The sequence below is a fragment of the Rattus norvegicus genome, chromosome 19 (genome assembly GCF_036323735.1).
Source record: "Rattus norvegicus strain BN/NHsdMcwi chromosome 19, GRCr8, whole genome shotgun sequence".
Lineage (NCBI taxonomy): Eukaryota > Metazoa > Chordata > Mammalia > Rodentia > Muridae > Rattus > Rattus norvegicus.
Window position 1 is genome coordinate 44104495 of NC_086037.1, and position 20657 is coordinate 44125151.

Genomic DNA, 20657 nt, shown 5'->3' on the forward strand with positions numbered 1-20657 from the left:
ACTAACTGCAGAGGAACATTTCCAGGTGACACAAACTTTTCACTTTATGTACACCATGCCTAGATTTTTTTTAAAGTATATTTTCTTTTTCAAAAACCCTTTTTAGGTGTAAACTCAAAATATATAACATTTCCCATTATAGAGGCAATAAACGGAAAAGCATTGATGAAAAGGCCCATGTACTTGTCTGAAGCTCTATAGTCCCTGTGACAGACTTCTCACAGCTAGCGTTGAGTGGTACGTGCCTTCAGATCCTTTCTCTAAACTTGTTGACGTGTACGCAAACATGATTGCTTTAGACAAATGGAGCCATACCTTCCGTACAACTCTGGAACCTTGGTTTGATCGTGTTCGGTAGCTGAGACTGGGTCTCAGGATGGCCACTTGATAACAACCCAATCTGACTGAGTCTCTGCAGTCCTTCTGCCTCAGACACCTTTCTTTCTTTTTCATTTAACAGTGAGCATTTTTTCAAACGTTTTCCATATTTTTAAATGGTTTGCACAGATTTATTGGACAGGTATTGTATAATTTAACCATTTTTCTGCCCCTTAGTCATTAAAAAACCCAGTGTTCTCATGGATACACATTAATTGCAGCACTCAGAAGGCAGAGGCAGGATGACATAATGAAACAATCTTGAAAAACAAACAAACAAACAAACAAAACTAATTCAGTGTTCTCACTAGTCCTGGTAATCAATACTGCAATCCTGTCACTTGGGAGGCAGACACAGGAGCTATCCTCTACTACATAGCAAGTTAGAGGCCAGCCTGAGTTATGTGAAACTCTGCCTCAAAAGTCTAAAACCAAACAACAAAAACTCTAGCATCTTCACGACAATTTACAGATTTCTGAGGTGATATGTAAAGTCTGCATTGAGCCTGTCAGAGAACTCTCAGTCCATTGTTTTTCCCACAGAATATCAGGTGTGTGGTACCTTTCAGGAGACTTCAAAACACGCCCCACTGTACTCTGTCCCCAACACCACCTCAGGGCACAGGCTGATGAGAGATCTGAGGCCATTTGCATCCTGTCCCCAGAAGCTTAGTTAGACTTAGGCAACCACTGAGGGTTCCGGAGAATTCTCCCTAGCGTCTGTAAGCAAGTGGGGCTGTGGGTGGGTTTTGTAGATACTGTCTACCAAGAGCACAGAGGAGCAGGGAGTAGCAAGTACCTTTATGAGGAAGGGAGCTGAGGGCTTGTTTTGTTTTCAGACAGGGTTTCTCTATGTACCCTTGGCTGTCCTGGAACTTCTTCTGTAGACCAGGATAGCCTCGAATTCACAGAGCTCTACCTGTCTCTTCCCCCCATCACTACAATTAAGGGTGTGGGTGCCATCTCGGCTGAGTTGGGGGCTTAAGTGAATGTCTTGCTGTGGGATTTGAAGGAACTTGATGAGTGGGTGAGGAGTGAAGTATAAGGGTGTGGAGGGAAGAGCTCAGGAGACAGCCTGGTTTAGAAGATGCAGGCTTGTGCCCATCCTGTAACGGATGCTCAGGCTGCCCTGTCTTCCCACTTCTGGCCTCGTTCCTGGAGGTCTCTCACCAAGTTCCCTGGCTCTCTGTGGGGATTTGGTGGGCAGAAAGCACTGGATTGTTTATATCACGCTTTCAAGACCTTAACAATCTGTTACCTGTTGTTGCTGATCCGTGGTCCTGCATGGCGTTGGGGATGTGGCTCAGAGGCATTTGGACACTGTGCAGTTTGGAGGTCAGCTACTCCACGTGCACCGAGCCCAGCACATGTGCACACCGAGGTGGGGTAGCTGTCCTGAAGGCATCACCCCCCTCCTGTAAAGCAGAGTCCTCCGGTCATTTGTAACCATGGAAGGCTCCCAGAACGGCAACGCTGAACGTGAGCGTCACTTAGGCATGTTCTGGAAACTTGCTAACAGCATAGTAAGGAACGGTGAGGAGCTAGTCTGGGTGGGAATTCTAGTGACAGGACCATCTGTCCTTTGTGCCAATGTGTTCCGGACTGTTACCCAGTAGCTGAGAAGCCTCTTTTAAGATCTCGCCAAAGTATGACAGATCTGCCTTGAGCTTAGTGTAGCCTTTGTTTGTTTGTTTTTAAATTTGCTTAAGTGTAGATGTGCTTATACAGAATTCTTTTCAACTGAAGTTCGTAGACACTTCCTGTGTGCATAGTGATTGAAAGGAAATTAGTTAAACAATTTATGGACCGCCATCCTCTCCTGACATCCAGGCAGGTCGTGCTCAGACCCTGTGATGTCCCTGTGATGTGCAGGTCATATGAGAATGTCTGTTTTTTCTAACCTCCAAGGGTTTACCTGCATCTCAAGCAGTGGCTGATACAAGCTCCCTTTGGAGCAGGGGGTGGGGAAGGAGGAAGGTACAGAAGAGACAAGGCTTCCCCAAACCCCAAGTAATTGGGACGTAAGAGTACCAAGAGTGTGTGACTGGGAAGGACTGGAGGATGGAGGGCCCCAAGCCAGCCCGGGGTGGTTCTGAGAGGAGGACTCAGCTGAGTCCAGGGTGGCTCGTGTGCTCAGAACAGCATGTGCTGTGGGGCCAGAGGCAGAAAAGACCCAAGAGGATGGCAAGCCTCTGAGGAGATACGGTTCAGGTTATTGTGCCCTCTCATAGAATTTGAGCTCTCTCCTGTGTAGAAAGCAGACAGACAACCAGTGAGCATTTGGGACCATAGTTCAGCATTTGGGACATCCAAAGCTTCATGGATACACAGACTCACTAGACGTCCTTAACTTCATGGTAACACAGACTCACTAGACTTCCATAGCATCATGGTTACGCAGACTCACTGGACGTCCATAGCTTCATGGTTACGCAGACTCACTGGACATCCATGGCTTCAAGGACACGCAGACTCACTGGACATCCATGGCTTCATGGATGCGCAGACTCACTGGAGTTGGTCCTGCATTGATCATTCATCTTGAATAAGTGTGGAAGACCTGATGCCACACCGTAAGCTGTGTGGTTTTTCTCAACCTTATGGCCACTGTTTCACTACCGGTATATACATCATGGACGTCTAATAGAATGGTTTCTCATGAGATTTTTATTTAAAATTGATCTGAGCATTTGCTTTTGAAGGTTTCAAGAAAACTCATCTGCTTGGTCTGCTACTCAAGCGAGACTGGAAGGCAGCGTCCAGCTGTCTCTGGGGCTCCCGAGACAGCAGGGTAAAAATAGGACAAACTTTAAGAATCCCAGATATTCTCAGATAACAAAGACTGGTTTATTCGGGCCTGTTTTGTGCTCAGACAAAACAGAGAAGCCTTTGTGCTGTGATTAGCCAGGGTGCTGATGACGGATCTCCTGTCAAGCATCGGGCTTTATTCTGTGACTAAATTGTGCTTTGTCCCACCATCCAGAGAACCTTTGTATCTGCCTTGTTAAAGTGTGAGTTTATGTAATTGCTTTTGTTTTTCGCCGTTTCGTTGGTGCCAGATTCAATGAGAGTGACTCATTTTGTGACCCAGACAAACACTCACATTTGGCCCATGTTAAAAATAAATAAACAAGTGGCAGGTGTTGCCTGCCTCGCTTCTGTGTCTTGATGCTGCCGTTTCCTGTCTGAGAGTTGAGGTCTCAGGTAGTGGCTACTCAGCTCCCGTGGTCCACTGTGCCCCAGGCACTTTCTGAAGGCTTCTTGGATGTTGGCGACAGGAAGGTCCAAGTGAGGAAATCAGGTTAAGTGAGAAGTAGAAAGTGACACTTAAGGTGTCTCAAAGGCACACGGAAGAGCACAACCCCGTCTCTCCCGCTCTGTACTTCTCACCACACAGCAGTGACTTTACCCGTGTTTTTCACATGTGTGCCCCGTTCAGGGGCTCTTTTCCTCATGGAGATGTTTGGAAAGCACTGATCAAATTTTAATGAGACCGTGGTTTCATTAACTATTCCCCCATTTTATGTCCCCAAACTGTACAGCCTTATTTCCTTTGGGAAACTCAGAAAGTGGCCCAGGAAGGAAAGGCCCAGAAGGTTGGGAAAGAAAACATAATGGGTGTTTGGAAAGAGAACACAGGGAGAGTTTGGCCTCCCGAAAACAGGAGGCAGAAGTAATGGTTGGTGAAGGTGTAAGGGAGGCTGGGTAGAAGGTCTTTTGAAGGATTGTGCTCAGAGTGGGGATGTTCAGTTGAGAAAGTACTGACCAGGCAAGCACTGGGACCTGCATCAGACTCCCCAGAATCCATACAAACACAAACACAAACCTGGGAATAGAGGGGGTTCGTATAGACCCAGCCCTGGAAAAGTTAGCAGAGGCAGATCAGACCAGCCAGCTACCCTCCTGAGAAAGCTCCAGACCAGTGAGAGACCAAACTAGAAACAAGATCAAGATTGAGCTCCACCCCTACATGCATGCACAGACACACATGTGCACACACACATACACCCATACCTAAAATGGTTAGGTGAACTGGGCAGACCCAGCAGTGGGTGGGTTCAGGGTGGGGCTGCTGACCCCCCACAGCCCACCAGCCTTGGAGGCCCTCACTGACGTGCAGCCTAGAAATCGGCACCTGTACCACTGAGGTGAGCCACAGGGGGATGGATGAATTATGTTCAATGAATTATGTAGTAAGGCATTTCAGAAAGATTTCCTTGCGAGCCATTAAAGTTTCAAAAGTCATTTCTGTATTTAAAGACAGAACCTCGCCAATCTTGGGGAAAAGCACTAACCAGAGAGAGGCTCCTCTAATGGCCTTGCATAAAGAATACTGTTTTCTGACTTTCTACTGCTCCATTGCTGTGTCAGCCTTAACATTTGTGGATTCCCTTAAAGGTCTGAGGACAGAGTCTGAGGTGTGCTATCACACCTTGCGAGAGGCGATCGTTTCTCTATGACGGCTGTTGGTTAATAGAATGAAATAAATGGTTTTGTAACTCAGTGCTACATTCCTGTGCATCTATAACCTGTGACTTCCTAGTCCTCGGAACGTCCACAGAACTCTATGTTACCTTCTTCTGGCCACCTTGATTCTGTCCTTGAGAAGCTAATCTAAACATTGATGTTAGTGGCAGGGACGTGAAGTTTGGTTGATAAGAGTGCTTGTTGCTTCCCCAGACCCTGTGATGCTTTCCTAGTACCTCCATCCAAATCTAAATATAAAATTTGGTTAGTGTGGAGGCTAAACCCAAAATATGTGCGAGGGAAATGGATATTGTGTTAGTGATTAAACCTTCTTTCTTGTCCTGTATTTTCTGAATAAAATGAAGCTGGTTTTGAGTTGCTACTATAATGCCTTTTAGTTTAATGTGGCACATTTTTGATACACAGAAGTTGGAGCACTTGTCATGTTGCTTCTGCTGGCTAGAACAAGTATCAGTAGATACTTTCTGATGAGCACACATCTCTAAGTGTCAATGGAGACACCGAGTTCTTGAGTTGGGGGCAGTCTTAGGTTGCAGCACAAGCATAAAGCTCACTCTTGGTCTGATGAGACCATAGAAAACCAAACCCCTGGGGCTGGAGAGATGGCTCAGTGGTTAAGAGCATTGACTACTTTTCCTGAGGTCCTGAGTTCAATTCCCAGCGACCACATGGTGGCTCACAACCATCTGTAATGAGATCTGATGCCCTCTTCTGGTGTGTCTGAAGACAGCTACAGTGTACTTATATATAATAAATAAATCTTTTAAAAAAAAAAAAACAAACCAAACCCCTATTGGATGATGGATGGACGACTCTGAAAACACTGTGAGCCCAAGCTGACTTTATCCCTGCTTGTTACTAAAGGGACGTGCACTTCGTATAGGTACAGTTTTCTGAAACTAAAACACTGACACTGCTTTAGTGAGGTGCTGGGCAGCATAAGCAGTGGCCACATGTGATGCCCTAGAGCTGCAGAAATGTGTGAGGGTGACCTCATCTCCCAAGGGCACCTGTGTGTATCCGCAGAGCAGAGACAAGAAGGGTTGCTGGGGCCTTCTGGCCACCTGCCTGGCTCTGTGTTCAGTGAGAGACCTTGTATTAAAGGGATATGGCAGAGATAAGAGAGAACAGGTTACCTGACGTCCTCTTTGAGCCTCTATGAGACCTGCTAGATGTTTTCCTGATTGCTTCCCTGAGATGCTAGCAATGAGCTGTCATTTCGATGGCCAGTCTGTTGTTCTAAAACTACAGAGATCTGTAGTCCTGAATTGTTATGCTTCTTTTCCTAGCATGTACATAAACATGCACACGCATGTGTGCAATTTAGATCTATACTCAATCTTTCCTTTTATCCTTACCATCCCTAAAGAAGGCCAGGAGCTGAGTTATTCTAAAGATGACGCAGTAGTTAAGGACACTGGCTGCTCCTACAGAGGACCCAGGTTCAGTTCCCAGCACCCACATGACAGCTCACAACTAGGCCGCAATCTTTCTGGATTTAACTAATGATTCCGATAACAAGATCGCAGTATCTGCCTCTCGTGAATGCTTTCCTTTGCTCAGCATGATATCTGTCCTTGTCCTTTGGCTAATGCCATTTCCCCAACATTATTCGTTGAAACGATTTTATATTTGGCTTCATTTGCTGTGTCATAGGAGAACTGAGACAAGATACAACTTTTTTCCAGACAATGCATTCATAAAATTAGCTTAATAAACGTGTTCCACCCCAAAATGTTTTGACCTGACGGCAAGCGGTGTTTTGCTTGTTTCTAGGCGTGGAAGAGAAGGTGGTTTGTGTTGCGCAGTGGCCGTTTGACCGGAGACCCCGATGTCCTGGAGTATTACAAAAACGATCATGCCAAGAAGCCTATCCGGATTATTGATTTAAATTTATGTCAGCAAGTTGATGCTGGGTTGACATTCAACAAAAAGGAGTTTGAGAACAGCTACATCTTTGATATCAACACCATCGATCGGATTTTTTACTTGGTGGCGGACAGCGAAGAAGACATGAACAAGTGGGTCCGTTGTATCTGTGACATCTGTGGGTTCAATCCCACAGAAGAAGGTGGGTCCGGGTTTCGCTTTGTTTACGTAGTTTCATTTATTATATGTGTTTGGGTATTTCGCCTGTGTGTATGTCTGTGCATCACGTGCACGCAGTGCCTGTGGGGATTAGAAGAGGGCGTGGACCCCCTGGACTGCAGTTACAGATGGTTTTGAGTGGTCCTGTGGGAGCTGGGAATTGAAGCATCGTCCTAGAAGAATCCATCTCTCCAGATCCAGAGTTTAAGGTTTTCTTTTTCAGTTATTGCAACCCCCCCTTTTTTGGGGGGGTGGTTTTGGAAATGTTACAAAATTGTTGTTTCAGTTATATGCAGGGCACTGATATTTTGTCTTTACAATAGGAATTTGACACTTAGAGCAGGCATCGAATGCTCCAGGCAGTTTAGAAGGCAGTCGTGCAGGTTTTGAGAGACTTAAGTGTTGTGGACCAATCTAAATAACTGTCTGCTTGAAGAATTTGGGGAGACGAGTGCCATGTGCATGCCACCATGTGAGTGGGGCTGGGGTGGGGTCAAAGGACAATTTATAGACGTCTGCTTTCTCCTTGCACCCTGTGGGTGAGTCCTGGAGACTGAGTTCAGGGGTGGTCAGTCTCGGTGGCAAATGCTTTAACCTGCAGAGCCACTGTATGTCATAGGTGTGACATAGGCTCCCCCACAGCCCTCCCCCCATCCCACCCCCACCCCCGCTCAGCATCCCCTCCACAGCTGTCCCTTGAGCTTTCCTGTCAAGCGCCTCCAACAGTCATCTGCTCCCCTCCCTTTTGACTACTTCCCCACACCACCGCCACCATGTCCCTTCCTACTTTCACGAAAAGGTCACGTTTTAAATGGCTGCGTGGGAGATAAACGTACTGAGTGCTTTTATTTCTCTCATTTAATTAAATGTTTTCCTTGATTTTTAGGTGTCAGGACTCCTTGGTCATGGTGTCAGTTTTAGCTTAACAGGGCTAGTTTTCAAGATAAAACTCGAAGCAGCGGGAACATTTTAGTGGCAGAACTCCAGAGTCCTTAGAAATGGGTGACCAATATACCTGGGTACTTTGTGTCTTCATAATCCTGTAGGAAGAGTAGAAGATGGTAAGCTAATTCATAAATCATTATTCAAATATGAAATTGTGGTTTGTGAGCCGGATTCCAGGACAGCTTTACTAAGCCTTCATATTTGGCCCCTAACCAACCAATCCCTCATGATTTCAATCTCCCCATACTTCCTGCAGTTTATGAACTATATCTAAAGAACTATATCTAAGTAATGGCTTTAAAATCAGCCCTTTCTCCTGTGTTTGTGGTGCCCAGCTTCACTGTAGCTCGAGGCGGATGTGGGCTCTCAGCAGTAGAGCAGAGTCTGGAGCGGTCATCCTCACGGGTTCCTGTGTTAGTGGAAAGCTCGATAATTGTGTACTGTGTGGGTGCAGTACCAGCAGAGGCCAGAAGAGGGTATCATCCCATGGAACTGGAATCCCAGACAGGATTTCTGTTGGTTTTTAATGTGTCTGGGTATTTTGTGGTAATGTGTGTCACATGCACGCCTGGTGCCAGAGGAGGTCAGAAGAAGATGCAGGGATCCCTAGGACTAGAGTTGCAGACAGTTGTGAGCTAGGGTCTCTTGACCACTGGGCCACCTCACCTCTCCAGCCCCTCTATCCCCAATTTTATATGGTCTGGTGTCCAACCATCCCTCATAGCTAATCCCTAAAGAGCAGTAGGTACTTTGGCCTTTCTTAGGTCTGTCCCTAAGGCCTGTGCTCTCCATTTCAAAGGCTGAATATGCACTGTTCTTGTCTCAAAAGTTGGCTGATACCTTGAGACACTTTTAAACTGTTTGAGTTTCAAGCCAGATGTGGGAAGAAATCGACTATGCTTGGACAGCACTGTCTGAGGAAATAAGTCCCCTGATCCCTCTGAGAACAGCGAATTTTCCCCTCAAAACAAAAGGAAAGGGGAAAAATGTGACCTGTGTTTTGATTCCGGGAACCTCTCAAAATATCATTACCATGTTGTTTCCGCTGCCCCAGGTGACCACCGCTGTTGTTGAACACTGGGAATGCTGGCAGACGGTCCTGTTTTTACATTCTAGCTCACGGAACTCTGTGTGGCTCCCACTAAGGTTTTTCTTTAGTGGATTTGGGGATAGAAGCGGGGTTCTTTTGTTTTTCTTGGAGATGTGCAGATTGACTTCTTTTTGGTTTGGGTTCACCAAAGCGGAAGCTGTTAAATTTGCTAAACAAGCATGAGGAAGCCCAGCCAAGGCTGCAGGAAGCTCCCTGACATCTAGCAAAACCTCCGGGCTAATTTTAGGGCATGAGCTTATTAGCAAACTGCCCGAATTGCTTTTCTCAAAGTGTCTGGATCATAGTATAATTTTTAAATGCAACTTTCCATCTGATATTCTTGCCTTTAGTAAGATAGACTGATACTTAAGAAAAAACATATAGGCTGAGGACATTCCTCAGTGGTGTGTTTGCCCAGCAGATACCAAGCTCGGGGTTTGATCCTCAGAACAGCATGAACGCAACATCATGGTACATGCCTTAAATGTCAGCACTTGAGAGGTGGATGCAGGAGGATCAGGAGTTCAAGGTCATACATAGAAAACCATTGCTCAGAGGTGGATGTCATGTTTTCTACAAAGCAGTATTAACCAAGGACATCCAAATTTCCTTTTACTGGGTCTGGAGAGATGGCTCACAGGTTAAGATCACCGGCTGCTCTTCCAGAAGACTCTGGTTTCAATTCCCAGCGCACACATAGCAACTTAAAACTGTCCTTAACTCCAGCTCTGGGGACCCAATACCCCCTTCTGACTTCTGCAGGCACCAGGCAGGCCTGGTTTGTGTGTGGTGCACAGACATACAGACAAACAAGGAAAAAAAACACACCCTTCATATAAACTAGTAAGTAAAAGTTACTTTAATTTTTTTTTACTTTTTACATTTGTTTTTTAATGAGAGGTTTCAAACAGAGATCCTCTGCCTCCTGGGTGCTGACGTTACACCGTGCATCACCAGGCCCGGCTCTTTGCACTGTTTTTATTAAATACTCGTTATTACTGCCGTGTGGGCATGGGTTGTCAGTGCAGTGCTTAGAGGCTTTCGTGTCCACGTTTGTACACGGATACACATACCTGTGCATTAAAGTACTAGCTCACATTAACATTCCAGGATCCATATCCCAGCAAAGAATCCTCTTTCCTAGAGAAATCCCACCTCAAAGTAGATTTGGGATATTTTTTTAAAGATTTATTTATTTATTATATATAAGTACACTGTCACTCTCTTCAGACACAGCAGAAGAGGGGATCAGATCCCATTACAGATGGTTGTGAGCCACCATGTGGGTGCTGCGAATTGAACTCAGGACCTCTGGAAGAGCAGTCAGGGCTCTTAACCACTGAGCCATCTCTCCAGCCCAAGATTTTTTTTTGAGAGAGAGAGAGAGAGAGAGAGAGAGAGAGAGAGAGAGAGAGAGAGTGTACACAGGTGCTAGGGAGGCCTTGGATCTAGGATTCCTGCTAGGTAGATGGGAGCTGCCTAGTGTGGATATCAGGACTCGAACTCGGCTCCTCACGAGAGCTATCTCTCCAGTCTTATGTGGTCTATGTTTCTAGATGGAATTAGCACTTAGATCTTTTGGATTTATACCTGTGATTAGAACTGCCACATCATAGGATATCTGAAGTTTAGCATTTGTAAAATGTAAATGTCTTCAAAGCCATTGTACCTGCTGGTGTCCTAACAACAGTGTGACAAATGCAGTTAGCCCATACTGTTAGTGACATTTGGTATTAGTCAGTGGTTCATCTTGGCCTTCCCAGTGGCTGTGTGGTGGCAAGTTCATGATTTATTTATTTATTTATTTATTTATTTATTTATTTATTTTGGTTCTTTTTTTTTTTTCCGGAGCTGGGGACCGAACCCAGGGCCTTGCGCTTCCTAGGTAAGCGCTCTACCACTGAGCTAAATCCCCAGCCCCATGATTGATTTATTTTGTTCTTTTTTTTTTTTTTTGAAATGCAGTTCAACCAGAAAGAGTATCTCTTCTGTTTGTCTTTCTTGCAGAATTTTAGTTGTGATCCAGTGGCCCCCATGGTGGGCCCAAGCTCATAGAGTTCTAAACAACCCCGTGATTTTCATGCCAGCTGAGCCCTGCATGAGAGCAGTGAGTGGCCTTGGTCAGCATCCCCAAAGGGTTAAAGAGCTCACGAAGATTTTGTGTGAGGGTAGAAGCTTGGAAAGTTGAGATGCTTTGTTCTTGAACACAGCAAACAAGTTGGGAAGGGAGCGCAGTCAGGCCTTGCCTGGTTGATTAACCATGGAGGCAGCAGTGTGCTTCACTGGTGGTGGCTACTAGTGCAGCCTCTCTTGTATCTGTTCACTAGATTGATTGACCTTTGAAAATTTATATATATAAAGGTTTATTATCATGTTACTTACAATAGTAATGACATTTCCATTCACCTGCATACTGTATTTTGATCATATTCACAGCCACATCAGACACCTCTTTCCTCCTGCCCCCTATTCTTGGGGATCCCTTATATTTACCTTTCAATAGGAAGCATGAGATACCTAAGTAGGATAAACCAATACCTAGGGCGAGGGGTCCTGTGAGCCAGTTCATTTGTGCATCTGCTCATAATCTCCGCCTGCACCGAAGGCTTGCCTGATGGAAGGCCTCGCATTAGCTTATTAGCTTCCTAAGTAAGTTTCAATTAGGAGTTTGCTCCAGTGGCTTATTAGGCCTTTAGTAAATGCCAATTATACTCTTGGTGCAGTCTGAGTTAAGAATTGGGAAATAATTTTACATGTGTAAGCAAACCTTGGACCACTGCTTGCTTCTTAGAAGATACTTAGAGCAATAAGTCAGAATTCAAAACAAGGCAGAGAACAGAATGATCTCTATACACCACTGGGCTTGTCACCCAGAGTAGGCTGCGGTCCCATGCCTGTAAGGCCAAACACAAGTCTATTTTGGACCAATGTTGACTCTCGCAGAAATCTTAAATTAGAGACTATTTAGGCATAATTCAAAAAAAATCTTTAAATTTACATTGTGCGTGCATGCGTGTTTGTTCATGTATGCCACAGTGCAGGTCAGAGAGCAGTGTGTACATCTCTCCAGAGAGTGAGCTCAGGTTGTCAGGTGCTGTGACATCACCGGTTCTGTACAATACAGTGCTTATGTCCACGTGCTCAGTACCAGGTGGACGGCTGGCCCAGTCAGGTGAAGTGTCCCAGAGGACAGAATGTTAAGACGGTACATTTTGTGGACTACCATAGAGGCGTGATCTCTACCCTTGTATGCCACTGTCTTTGGGATCTTCGGGGTACTGCTTATGTCTCCCCCTTCATGAACTTGCTTGGGGTTGTAGTGGAATTTTTTTTTTTTTTGGTTCTTTTTTTCGGAGCTGGGGACCGAACCCAGGGCCTTGTGCTTCCTAGGCAAGCGCTCTACCACTGAGCTAAATCCCCAACCCCTGTAGTGGAATTTTTACTTCAGCTCTTGCCTCTGAAAGACACAGGTCAGTCCTGATGAGCTGTTAAGCACAGTACTTTTTTTTTTTTTAGACCCTTCTGAGTCCCAGGCCTATGGAGTTTCCACTGTCTTTCTCACTCATGGGCAGGAAAAGTGAAAGCTCAGAGATGAAGCTGGTCCATCTGTGACAATAAAACAAGATCAGGGGAGTTGATTCTCTTCCAGGCTAATTTTCTTTTTTCCATGAGGGTTCCTCAATTTATTTATTTTATGGCTGTCAAATTTAACAAAATAAACAAATTTAAAAAAAAACACACAACGAAACCCAGCAGGAAAGGGCGGGCTACACTTCAGACCTTCACTGAGTGAACTGTTCGGTTACAGCATTTGGTTTTCTTTCCGTCAGAAGTGAATGCTGAGCTCCACTGTGCCATGCCTGTAGCTGGAGAGGTGGCAAGTGTCACACACTGGGTGAGAGCTTGAAGATATAACTGTCCCCGTCCCTGCTAGTGTTGGGTGCCCTTCTCTTGAGCACCTTCAAATAATAGATATTTTTTCATAGTTCTCATAAGTCCTGGAGGATGCAGTTTGAATCATTATTTAATCGGAAGCGTTTGAAATTCTCTGAGCTAAATCTCTGGATTAGCGGTTGAAGGAGAGTTGCGGGGGCAGCGTACCTCACTTTAGCTCAGCCTCTCCTAGACGAAGCGGCAAGAACTTAAGAGTAACCCCTGAAGTTTGGACAATATGTCGTAGAAATGGCCCCCAATGTATTCTCTGCTTCCATAAATAAGAATTAACTCCTGGCAAAGGGTGCTAGATGATATTAGATAAGTCAATTTTTCTTTTTTTGGTTCTTTTTTTCGGAGCTGGGGACCGAACCCAGGGCCTTGCGCTTCCTAGGCAAGCGCTCTACCACTGAGCTAAATCCCCAACCCCAGATAAATAAATTTTTAATAACCATTTCATGGAAATTCAAAAATTAAGAGTTTTAGAACTCCTATCCATTTAATCAAGCCAAATTCTCTAAATCAAAGTCATTCTCAAACCTCATTAGCAGAGAGCAGGACTCCAGGCAATCTCAAGGAACCAATCCAAGACTGTGGCCATCAAGGCTGTCAGTGTGAATGTCAGTGTCTCCTTGCCAGGTTGGCACAACCTAGGAATGGCAGAGTGGTTAAGAGTATTGGCTGTTCTTGCAGAAGACCCAGGTTCCATCCCAGCCCCTACGTAGTAGCCTGTGACCATCTGTAACTCCAGTTCCAGGAGGGTCTAATGTCCTCTTCTGGTCTCCAAGGGCACCAAGCACACATGCAGTAAACAGACTTACAGGCAGGTGAATACCTATGCACATTAAATTACACTAACATTAAAATGTTTTCATAGAACATTTTTATTTTAATTTAAGTAGTCTCAAAACTAAGTGTTTTTCAGGGTTACATTAGTGTGGCCTCACTGGGTGTTTGTGTGCACATGCATGTGAATGCATGTGGAGGCCAGGGGTTGGTATCAGGTATCTTTCTTTATCTCTGTCCATTTGAGTCAAAGTCACTCAGTGTGTCTGGAGTTTATCAAGAGGGTTAGATTAGGTGGCCAGTGAGCTTAAGGGGTCTCCCTGGCTTTTCGTGTGAGTTTGGGGAACCTCAGCTCGAGTCTTCATGCTTATATGACAGGTGCTTTACCAACCGAGTATCTCCTCAGGGCTGTCCTTCAGATGTCCCTGACAAGAGTTGATTGACAGAACTGTTGCTGCTTAGGTAGTGTTTCCTGCTTACTTCGGGGATATCACCCCGTGCTTTTGCCCAGATTGGCCTAGAACTGCTAAGGTGAGCGATTTTCCACTTCAGCCTTCAGAACAGCTGGCATAGCAGGCGTGCGTACAGCACTTCCTCCGGTTGTGTGTTTTTAACTGACATTGCCATCACTGGTTCTGGTTATGTGCATTAAAACAGTCTGTCCTCAGACTGTCAAAGTAACTCAGTCTAGGAACAACAATAGAATTTTCAGCTGTGACAGACTAAAACTTACACTTGATTACAGATCCCGTGAGGCCGCTGGCCAGCTCCTCACAAGCACCTGCTGATTCACCGTTCGCCATAAATACAGCACCAGCCTCCGCCCACATGGAACCATCTTCAGTCGCGCTACCTCCCTCTTACCAACTCATCAGCCTCCCACCACACCCAGACACTCTCGGCCTCCGGGAGGACCCGCAAGACTACCTCTTGCTGATCAACTGTCAGAGCAAGAAGCCTGAACCCACCAGGTGCGTGGTACACGGTATCGTGTGTGCGTGTGCGCGTGTGTGTGTGTGCGCGCGCGCGTGTGCGTGTGTGTCCATGTGTGGGTGCATTTTTTAAGCCTTGAAGCGTACATGGTGCGGTCTCTGTAGGCTTACACTTGAGATCTGCATGGCAGGTTTGTAATCCTTTGGTAATGATTTCTCTTATATGGGACACTTTCTCCCATCATTGCAAATCACAGTGGTGCCTACAAGGCTGACCTGAAAAGAGCCTCAGTCTTTGTTAGGGACTCACAGTGTTACTTGCTTGACAGATGTCACTGATTTGTAAATGGTGACCTTGCTCCATTTCTTGTGTGATTGTAAACCAGCCAAGGGTCATCTCTTGTTTCTGAAGAAGGAGAGGAGTACCTACTACTGGAAGATTTTGAAAGCAAAGCGATTCCACTGCAGTGAGTGTGCTGTAGTTTGGATTTGTGTGAGAAACTAATCATACAGGTAAAATCCTATTATGGCAAATCCTAGACGCTAAGCGGACCGGGAGGCAATGACATTTTATGAGATCAAATATATGGCTAAAAGCTGTGAGCCTTTCAAACCTTCCTCCCCAGCCATGGAGCAGTGCTGACTCCAGGTCATGACTTACAAGTTTTAAAATAGAGGTACCGTGGAGTATACGCCTGACCCAGAGGGTCCAAAAAACCCACCCCCGACACACACACACACACACACACACACACACACACGCACGCACACACCCCTACCTTTCCTATGCTAAGCCTGAAGATCTTTTTTTTTCCTTTTCTTTTTTTCGGAGCTGGGGACCGAACCCAGGGCCTTGCGCTTGCTAGGCAAGTGCTCTACCACTGAGCTAAATCCCCAACCCTGCCTGAAGATCTTTTAACTTGACCATCTTTGGCATTTGATATTAAAAAGTTAGAAGGTATAAAGTGGCAGAGGAGATCAAAGGACATTTACTTTATTATTTGAAGAAGCAAGAAGAAAGTTAAGATCAATAAACAAGCTAGTGTCTGCTGCTTATGACCCATGACCATTGGTGACAGCGCCACCAACCTGAATATTTTTCACAGTGCAAGACATCAGTGACCTGCGTGCCACACACAAGGGAGGTTTATAAAATATGATGTTAAGAAATTAAGCTTTATTGTTTTTATAACAAGAATGTTTCTTTTCTTGGGTTAAAAATGATTATTAATAAGGTTACAGAGTAGTTGTTCAAAAAATTATGTAGAACTTAAAACTCCCAGAAATGGTTTCTGTGAAGCTTTCCAAGGGGAATGGAAGGAGCTGGGGAGGACTCCATGGACGGCCTTGTCTGTGTGTTATAATGGTATTTTACCTGTGAGAGCAGAAGGAGCTGGGGAGGACTCCATGGACGGCCTTGTCTGTGTGTTATAATGGTATTTTACCTGTGAGAGCAGAAGGAGCTGGGGAGGACTCCATGGATGGCCTTGTCTGTGTGTTATAATGGTATTTTACCTGTGAGAGCAAGAAAACTGTGTAGGTCAACACGAGGTAGTACTACAGAGTCTAACTCCACTTGCCTGTTTGCTGTGAGTGTGGAAGCATCGCACTTGTGAGCTCGTGCCTGGGCAACTAACAGATGCTTTCCTTTAAAGAGACTCACTGTTACTTGCTGGAGTGGTTTGGTTTTGTTTGTTTTTTAAGAATCTAACTGATCAGTGACAGTGTTTGGTATATTTTCTTTTATGACAGTGCCTTTCGTTGATTTCACTGATTAACACTATTACTGCCACAGAAGAGATTGTTCTCCAAGTTACTGTGTAACTCGGCTGAAATGACAGTTAAATAACGAGTATTTATGAAGTCCCCACCAAATGCCCACTAGTATGCTAGGTGCTGTGAAGATACAAACAGATTACACAGGACACAGTCCCCTGAGATTCAGTCACCCTGGGAGCTCTCAAAGTAAACCTTCTCTAGAAGCCAGATCAAATAAGCATAAAATATTTATATCCACCAGGACTCAGCTCATACACATGCCCCTCCAGGGAGCCTGTTTACGGGCCTCTGGGTTGGTGAGGTTTTCTTTTTGTGTTTTAACGTGTGTGTGTGTGTGTGTGTGTGTGTGTGTGTGTGTGTGTGTGTGTGTGTGTGTGTGTGTGGTATGTGCATCTGTGTGTTTCCTTGGTGGATCTGGGGTCATGGGCAAATACAGGAGAGGAATTACTAAGGATGCTCGGCCGTTTGGCGGTGGTAGTCCTGTTGGTTTATAATTATAAACAACTAAAGAACACGTGTGCTTTTTGAATCTTATGGACCACAAAGAAAAAAAAAATCTAACAAAATGTGTTTTGATTGCTAAGCTGCAGTGTGTGTGTCAAAACTATATCTGTCTGACTTGACCATGGTTTTGTTTTGTTTTGTTTTGTCATTCACAATTTTATTCAGAGCCCATTTTGACTCTGCCAAACCCACCTCTTCTGAGACAGACTGCAATGACAACGTCCCTTCCCACAAGCCTCCTGCTTCCTCCCAGGGCAAACACGGAATGAACGGCTTTTTTCAGCAGCAAATGGTGTATGACTGCCCACCACCGCGGGTTACATCGGTCTCTGGCGAGTCCGGCCTCTATAACCTGCCCAGGAGCTACTCCCATGACGTACTACCGAAGGAGTCCCCGTCAAGTACCGAGGCAGATGGAGAGCTTTACGTTTTTAATACACCGTCTGGGACTTCAAGTGTAGAAGCTCAGATGAGACATGTGTCTATTAGTTACGACATTCCGCCAACACCTGGCAACACTTACCAGGTCCCACGGACATTTCCAGAAGGCACACTGGGACAGTCATCGAAGCTGGACACTATTCCTGACGTCCCCCCACCTCGGCCACCAAAGCCACATTCAACTCATGACCGGTCTCCTGTGGAGACGTGCGGAGTGCCACGCACGGCATCAGACACTGACAGCAGTTACTGTATCCCTCCGGCAGGCATGCCGCCCTCCCGGAGTAACACCATTTCCACCGTGGATCTGAACAAGTTACGGAAAGGTAAAGCTCTGGCAGGTCTGCTCTGTTAGGTGACTGAGAGGAAGCTGTTTCCACACGGCCTTTGCTGCACAGGCACAGGACTACGCTGAGATCCTAGTGCCCTCTCACGTTTGTGATCCTAGTGATGTGCATAACCAGAGGCCGGAGGATTACTGGCACTTGGGGGCTGCCAGCCTACCTCCAGATTCAGAGAAAGATCCTGTCTCAGGAGCATAAGATAAAGTGTGATACAGGAGGACACCCAACATCCTCCACTGGCCTCACCCACACTGAAGGCACACAAGCAGCTGAACCCACATGCACGTGTGTGCGCATACATCACATTCATTCACACACATGCACACGAATGCAAGAAATTCCATTTTCTCAGTAATTGCTCTCTTCTGCATGGTATGGTGGTAAAGTGCATCTGTCCCTTTCTTTCTGCACCTCTGTAGCTCCCACACGTGTGGCCGTGATACCAGAGTCAATACATCCCTGTAGAGTGTGTGTGTGTTCAGGGATGTCTGTCTGTCTGTCTATGTCTATGTGTCTTTGTGTGAACATCTGTCTGAGTGTTTGTGTCTGAGTCTGTGGGTGTGGGGTCTGTGTCTTTGTGTGGATGTCTGTGTGTTTGTGTCTGTCTGTGTGTGGAGGGTGTCTGTGTATCTGTGTGTTTGTGTGGGTGTCTGGGTCTGTACCTCACTTTCTTCACACAGTCTTCTGCTGTTGGACACTCCTTTGGCTGCTGTATAGCTAAGCCATTGTGAGTAGTGCTGCGGTAAAGACTGCAGCGCAAGTCTCTGATCTGTCGCTCCGACGTACTCAGGATGGCACATGGATGGGTTGTATGGTAGATGTGGTTTAATTATTTACTTTTTTAGGAAACTTCCACACCGATTTTCATGATAGTTGGTCTAGTTGGTGTTCCCACCAGCAATGTCTCAAGGTCCTCTTGTGTCCTCATCCCTGCCAGCACTCGTTAGGTGTTCATTACTGTTTGTGTGTGAGAGTGAGTGAGTGAGTGAATGAGCGAGCGAGCGAGTGTGAGTGTGTGTGTGTATGAGTGAGTTAGTATGAGTGAGAGTGAGTGAGTGTGTGTGTGTGTGTGTGAGTGTGTGTGTGCACGCACGTGCTTGTGCTGCTGTGTTAATGACCATTTATTTTCCATCTTTTGGGGGCTGTATGTGCCTTTAGTGAACCCATTGACTGGTTAGGCAGTTTTCTTGTTTAGTTTTTAGTTCCTTCTTGCTATCAGCGCCATGTTGGGCGTGCAGCTGGCAAAGGTTCTCTCTCCCTCTGTAGACTGTCTTTACTGGTCCCTCCTCCATCTTCAGACTTGTTTTAATTTCATGAGGTCTTGTTTGTCAGTTGTTGGTTCCACGTGCCAGGTGGCTGAAGTTCTATTTGACAGCGTCCTCTGCCTGAGTACCTACAGGACTGTTTTCCCTTCTTCTCCAGCCACTTCTAAGTTTTGTGTCAGATTCCTCCCTAAGGTCTTGGAGCCACTTGGAGTTGGTTTTTGCAGGATGAACTCCTGGGATCTGGTTTAATTGTTATGCAGATGGATATCCAGTTTCTTACTACTACCTGTTGAAGAGGCCATGTTTTCTCTACTGTGTATTTTTGGCATCTTGGTTTAAAAATAAAAAAATGAGGTGTTAAGTTCATATGCCCTAAAATCTTTGTGTTAGCGTTTTTGTGTCTTGTGGTAGAGTTTTCTAACTGTTCCAAAAAAGTCCAAGAGTTAATGTACAATAAAAATATTTTATTGATATATATTCAGCCTTCCAATATCTATTTGAAATTGTCTGCTCCTTCCTTCTTTCCTCCCTGTCTTTCACCCTCCCTCCCTGTTCTCTTCTACCTTACCCTCCCATCCGCTCCCCTCCCTCTTCCTTTCGCCTGCTGCAGGATCTCACATAATCCTATCTCACTATCCACCCGAGCTTGACCTTGAACTCCCCCGCACCAGTCTCCTCCATTGCTGGGTTTTCAAAGAGGCTGAGTAACCTAGCTAGGTATTAAGTTTTGTGGCTCAGAATGGATGTCATTCCTTTTCTCCATCCTTATGCTCGTGCGTTGGACGGCTGTCACAGTCAGGTCACGACATTGTAAACATAGGTGTGTGCTTTACCTGCTGGTCAGAGATCCTGCTTGGTGGGTGTCCTTTCACGGTTGACGAAGCGTATGCTTGGGCAAGTGTGGAGAGAGAGAGCTCCTGCAAACTGGCAGCGAGGGAGCAAACGCTGACAGTTTTTTCTTAATTGCAGATGCTGGTTCTCAAGATTGCTATGATATTCCACGGACCTTCCCGAGCGATAGATCCAGTTCCTTGGAAGGCTTCCATAACCAGTTGGTAAGTAAAACTGACCTCTGGCCTTGGCGTTTTCTGACTCTAGCCTTAGAACCCCGTGCTCCAAAGGCGACCATGAAATGGAAGTAACTACAGGTCCCGTAGGAACAGGCACCATACTTGTGTGTGACAGTAGCTTTGCTTACAAGAGAAATGTATGTGTGTTTTAGAAAATCAAGAATGTGCTGGCTGCGGGCAATGTCTCGGGAGAAGAGCTGGACGAGAACTACGTTCCCATGAACCCCAACTCGCCACCACGCCACCATCCCAGCAGCTTCGCCGAACCGATTCAGGAACCAAACTACGTGCCAATGACCCCTGGGACCTTTGATTTTTCTGCGTTTGGGATGCAAGTCCCTCCTCCTGCTCATCTGGGCTTCAGGTCCAGCCCAAAGACCCCTCCCAGGAGGCCAGTTCCCGTTGCTGACTGTGAACCACCCCCGGTGGATAGGAACCTCAAGCCAGACAGAAAAGGTAAGGGCATGGGGCCAGTAAAGGGTAAGTGGGGGCGTGCAGTTAACTGTACCTAAACACGGAACTGGCGTGGGCCTATACTGACGCACGCCCTATAGCCTGAGTCCTTAACTTAGGCCCAGAAATCCTGCTGTGTTCGTAGTGAATGTTAGTGTCCA

General features: G+C 45.9%; 1 protein-coding gene across 6 annotated transcripts in view; it reads left to right on the forward strand.

Moving 5' to 3' along the window:
• The window catches only part of Gab1 (GRB2-associated binding protein 1), a 107925-nt gene that overhangs the window by 68802 nt on the left and 18466 nt on the right, over window positions 1-20657 (forward strand). For all 6 annotated transcript variants that reach the window (NM_001108444.1, XM_039097824.2, XM_039097821.2 and 3 more), the window contains exons 2-6: window positions 6643-6937; window positions 14454-14679; window positions 17089-17690; window positions 19943-20028; window positions 20196-20499. In NM_001108444.1, the coding sequence (NP_001101914.1) occupies window positions 6643-6937; window positions 14454-14679; window positions 17089-17690; window positions 19943-20028; window positions 20196-20499 (1513 nt within the window). The remainder of the gene's footprint in view (window positions 1-6642; window positions 6938-14453; window positions 14680-17088; window positions 17691-19942; window positions 20029-20195; window positions 20500-20657) is intronic.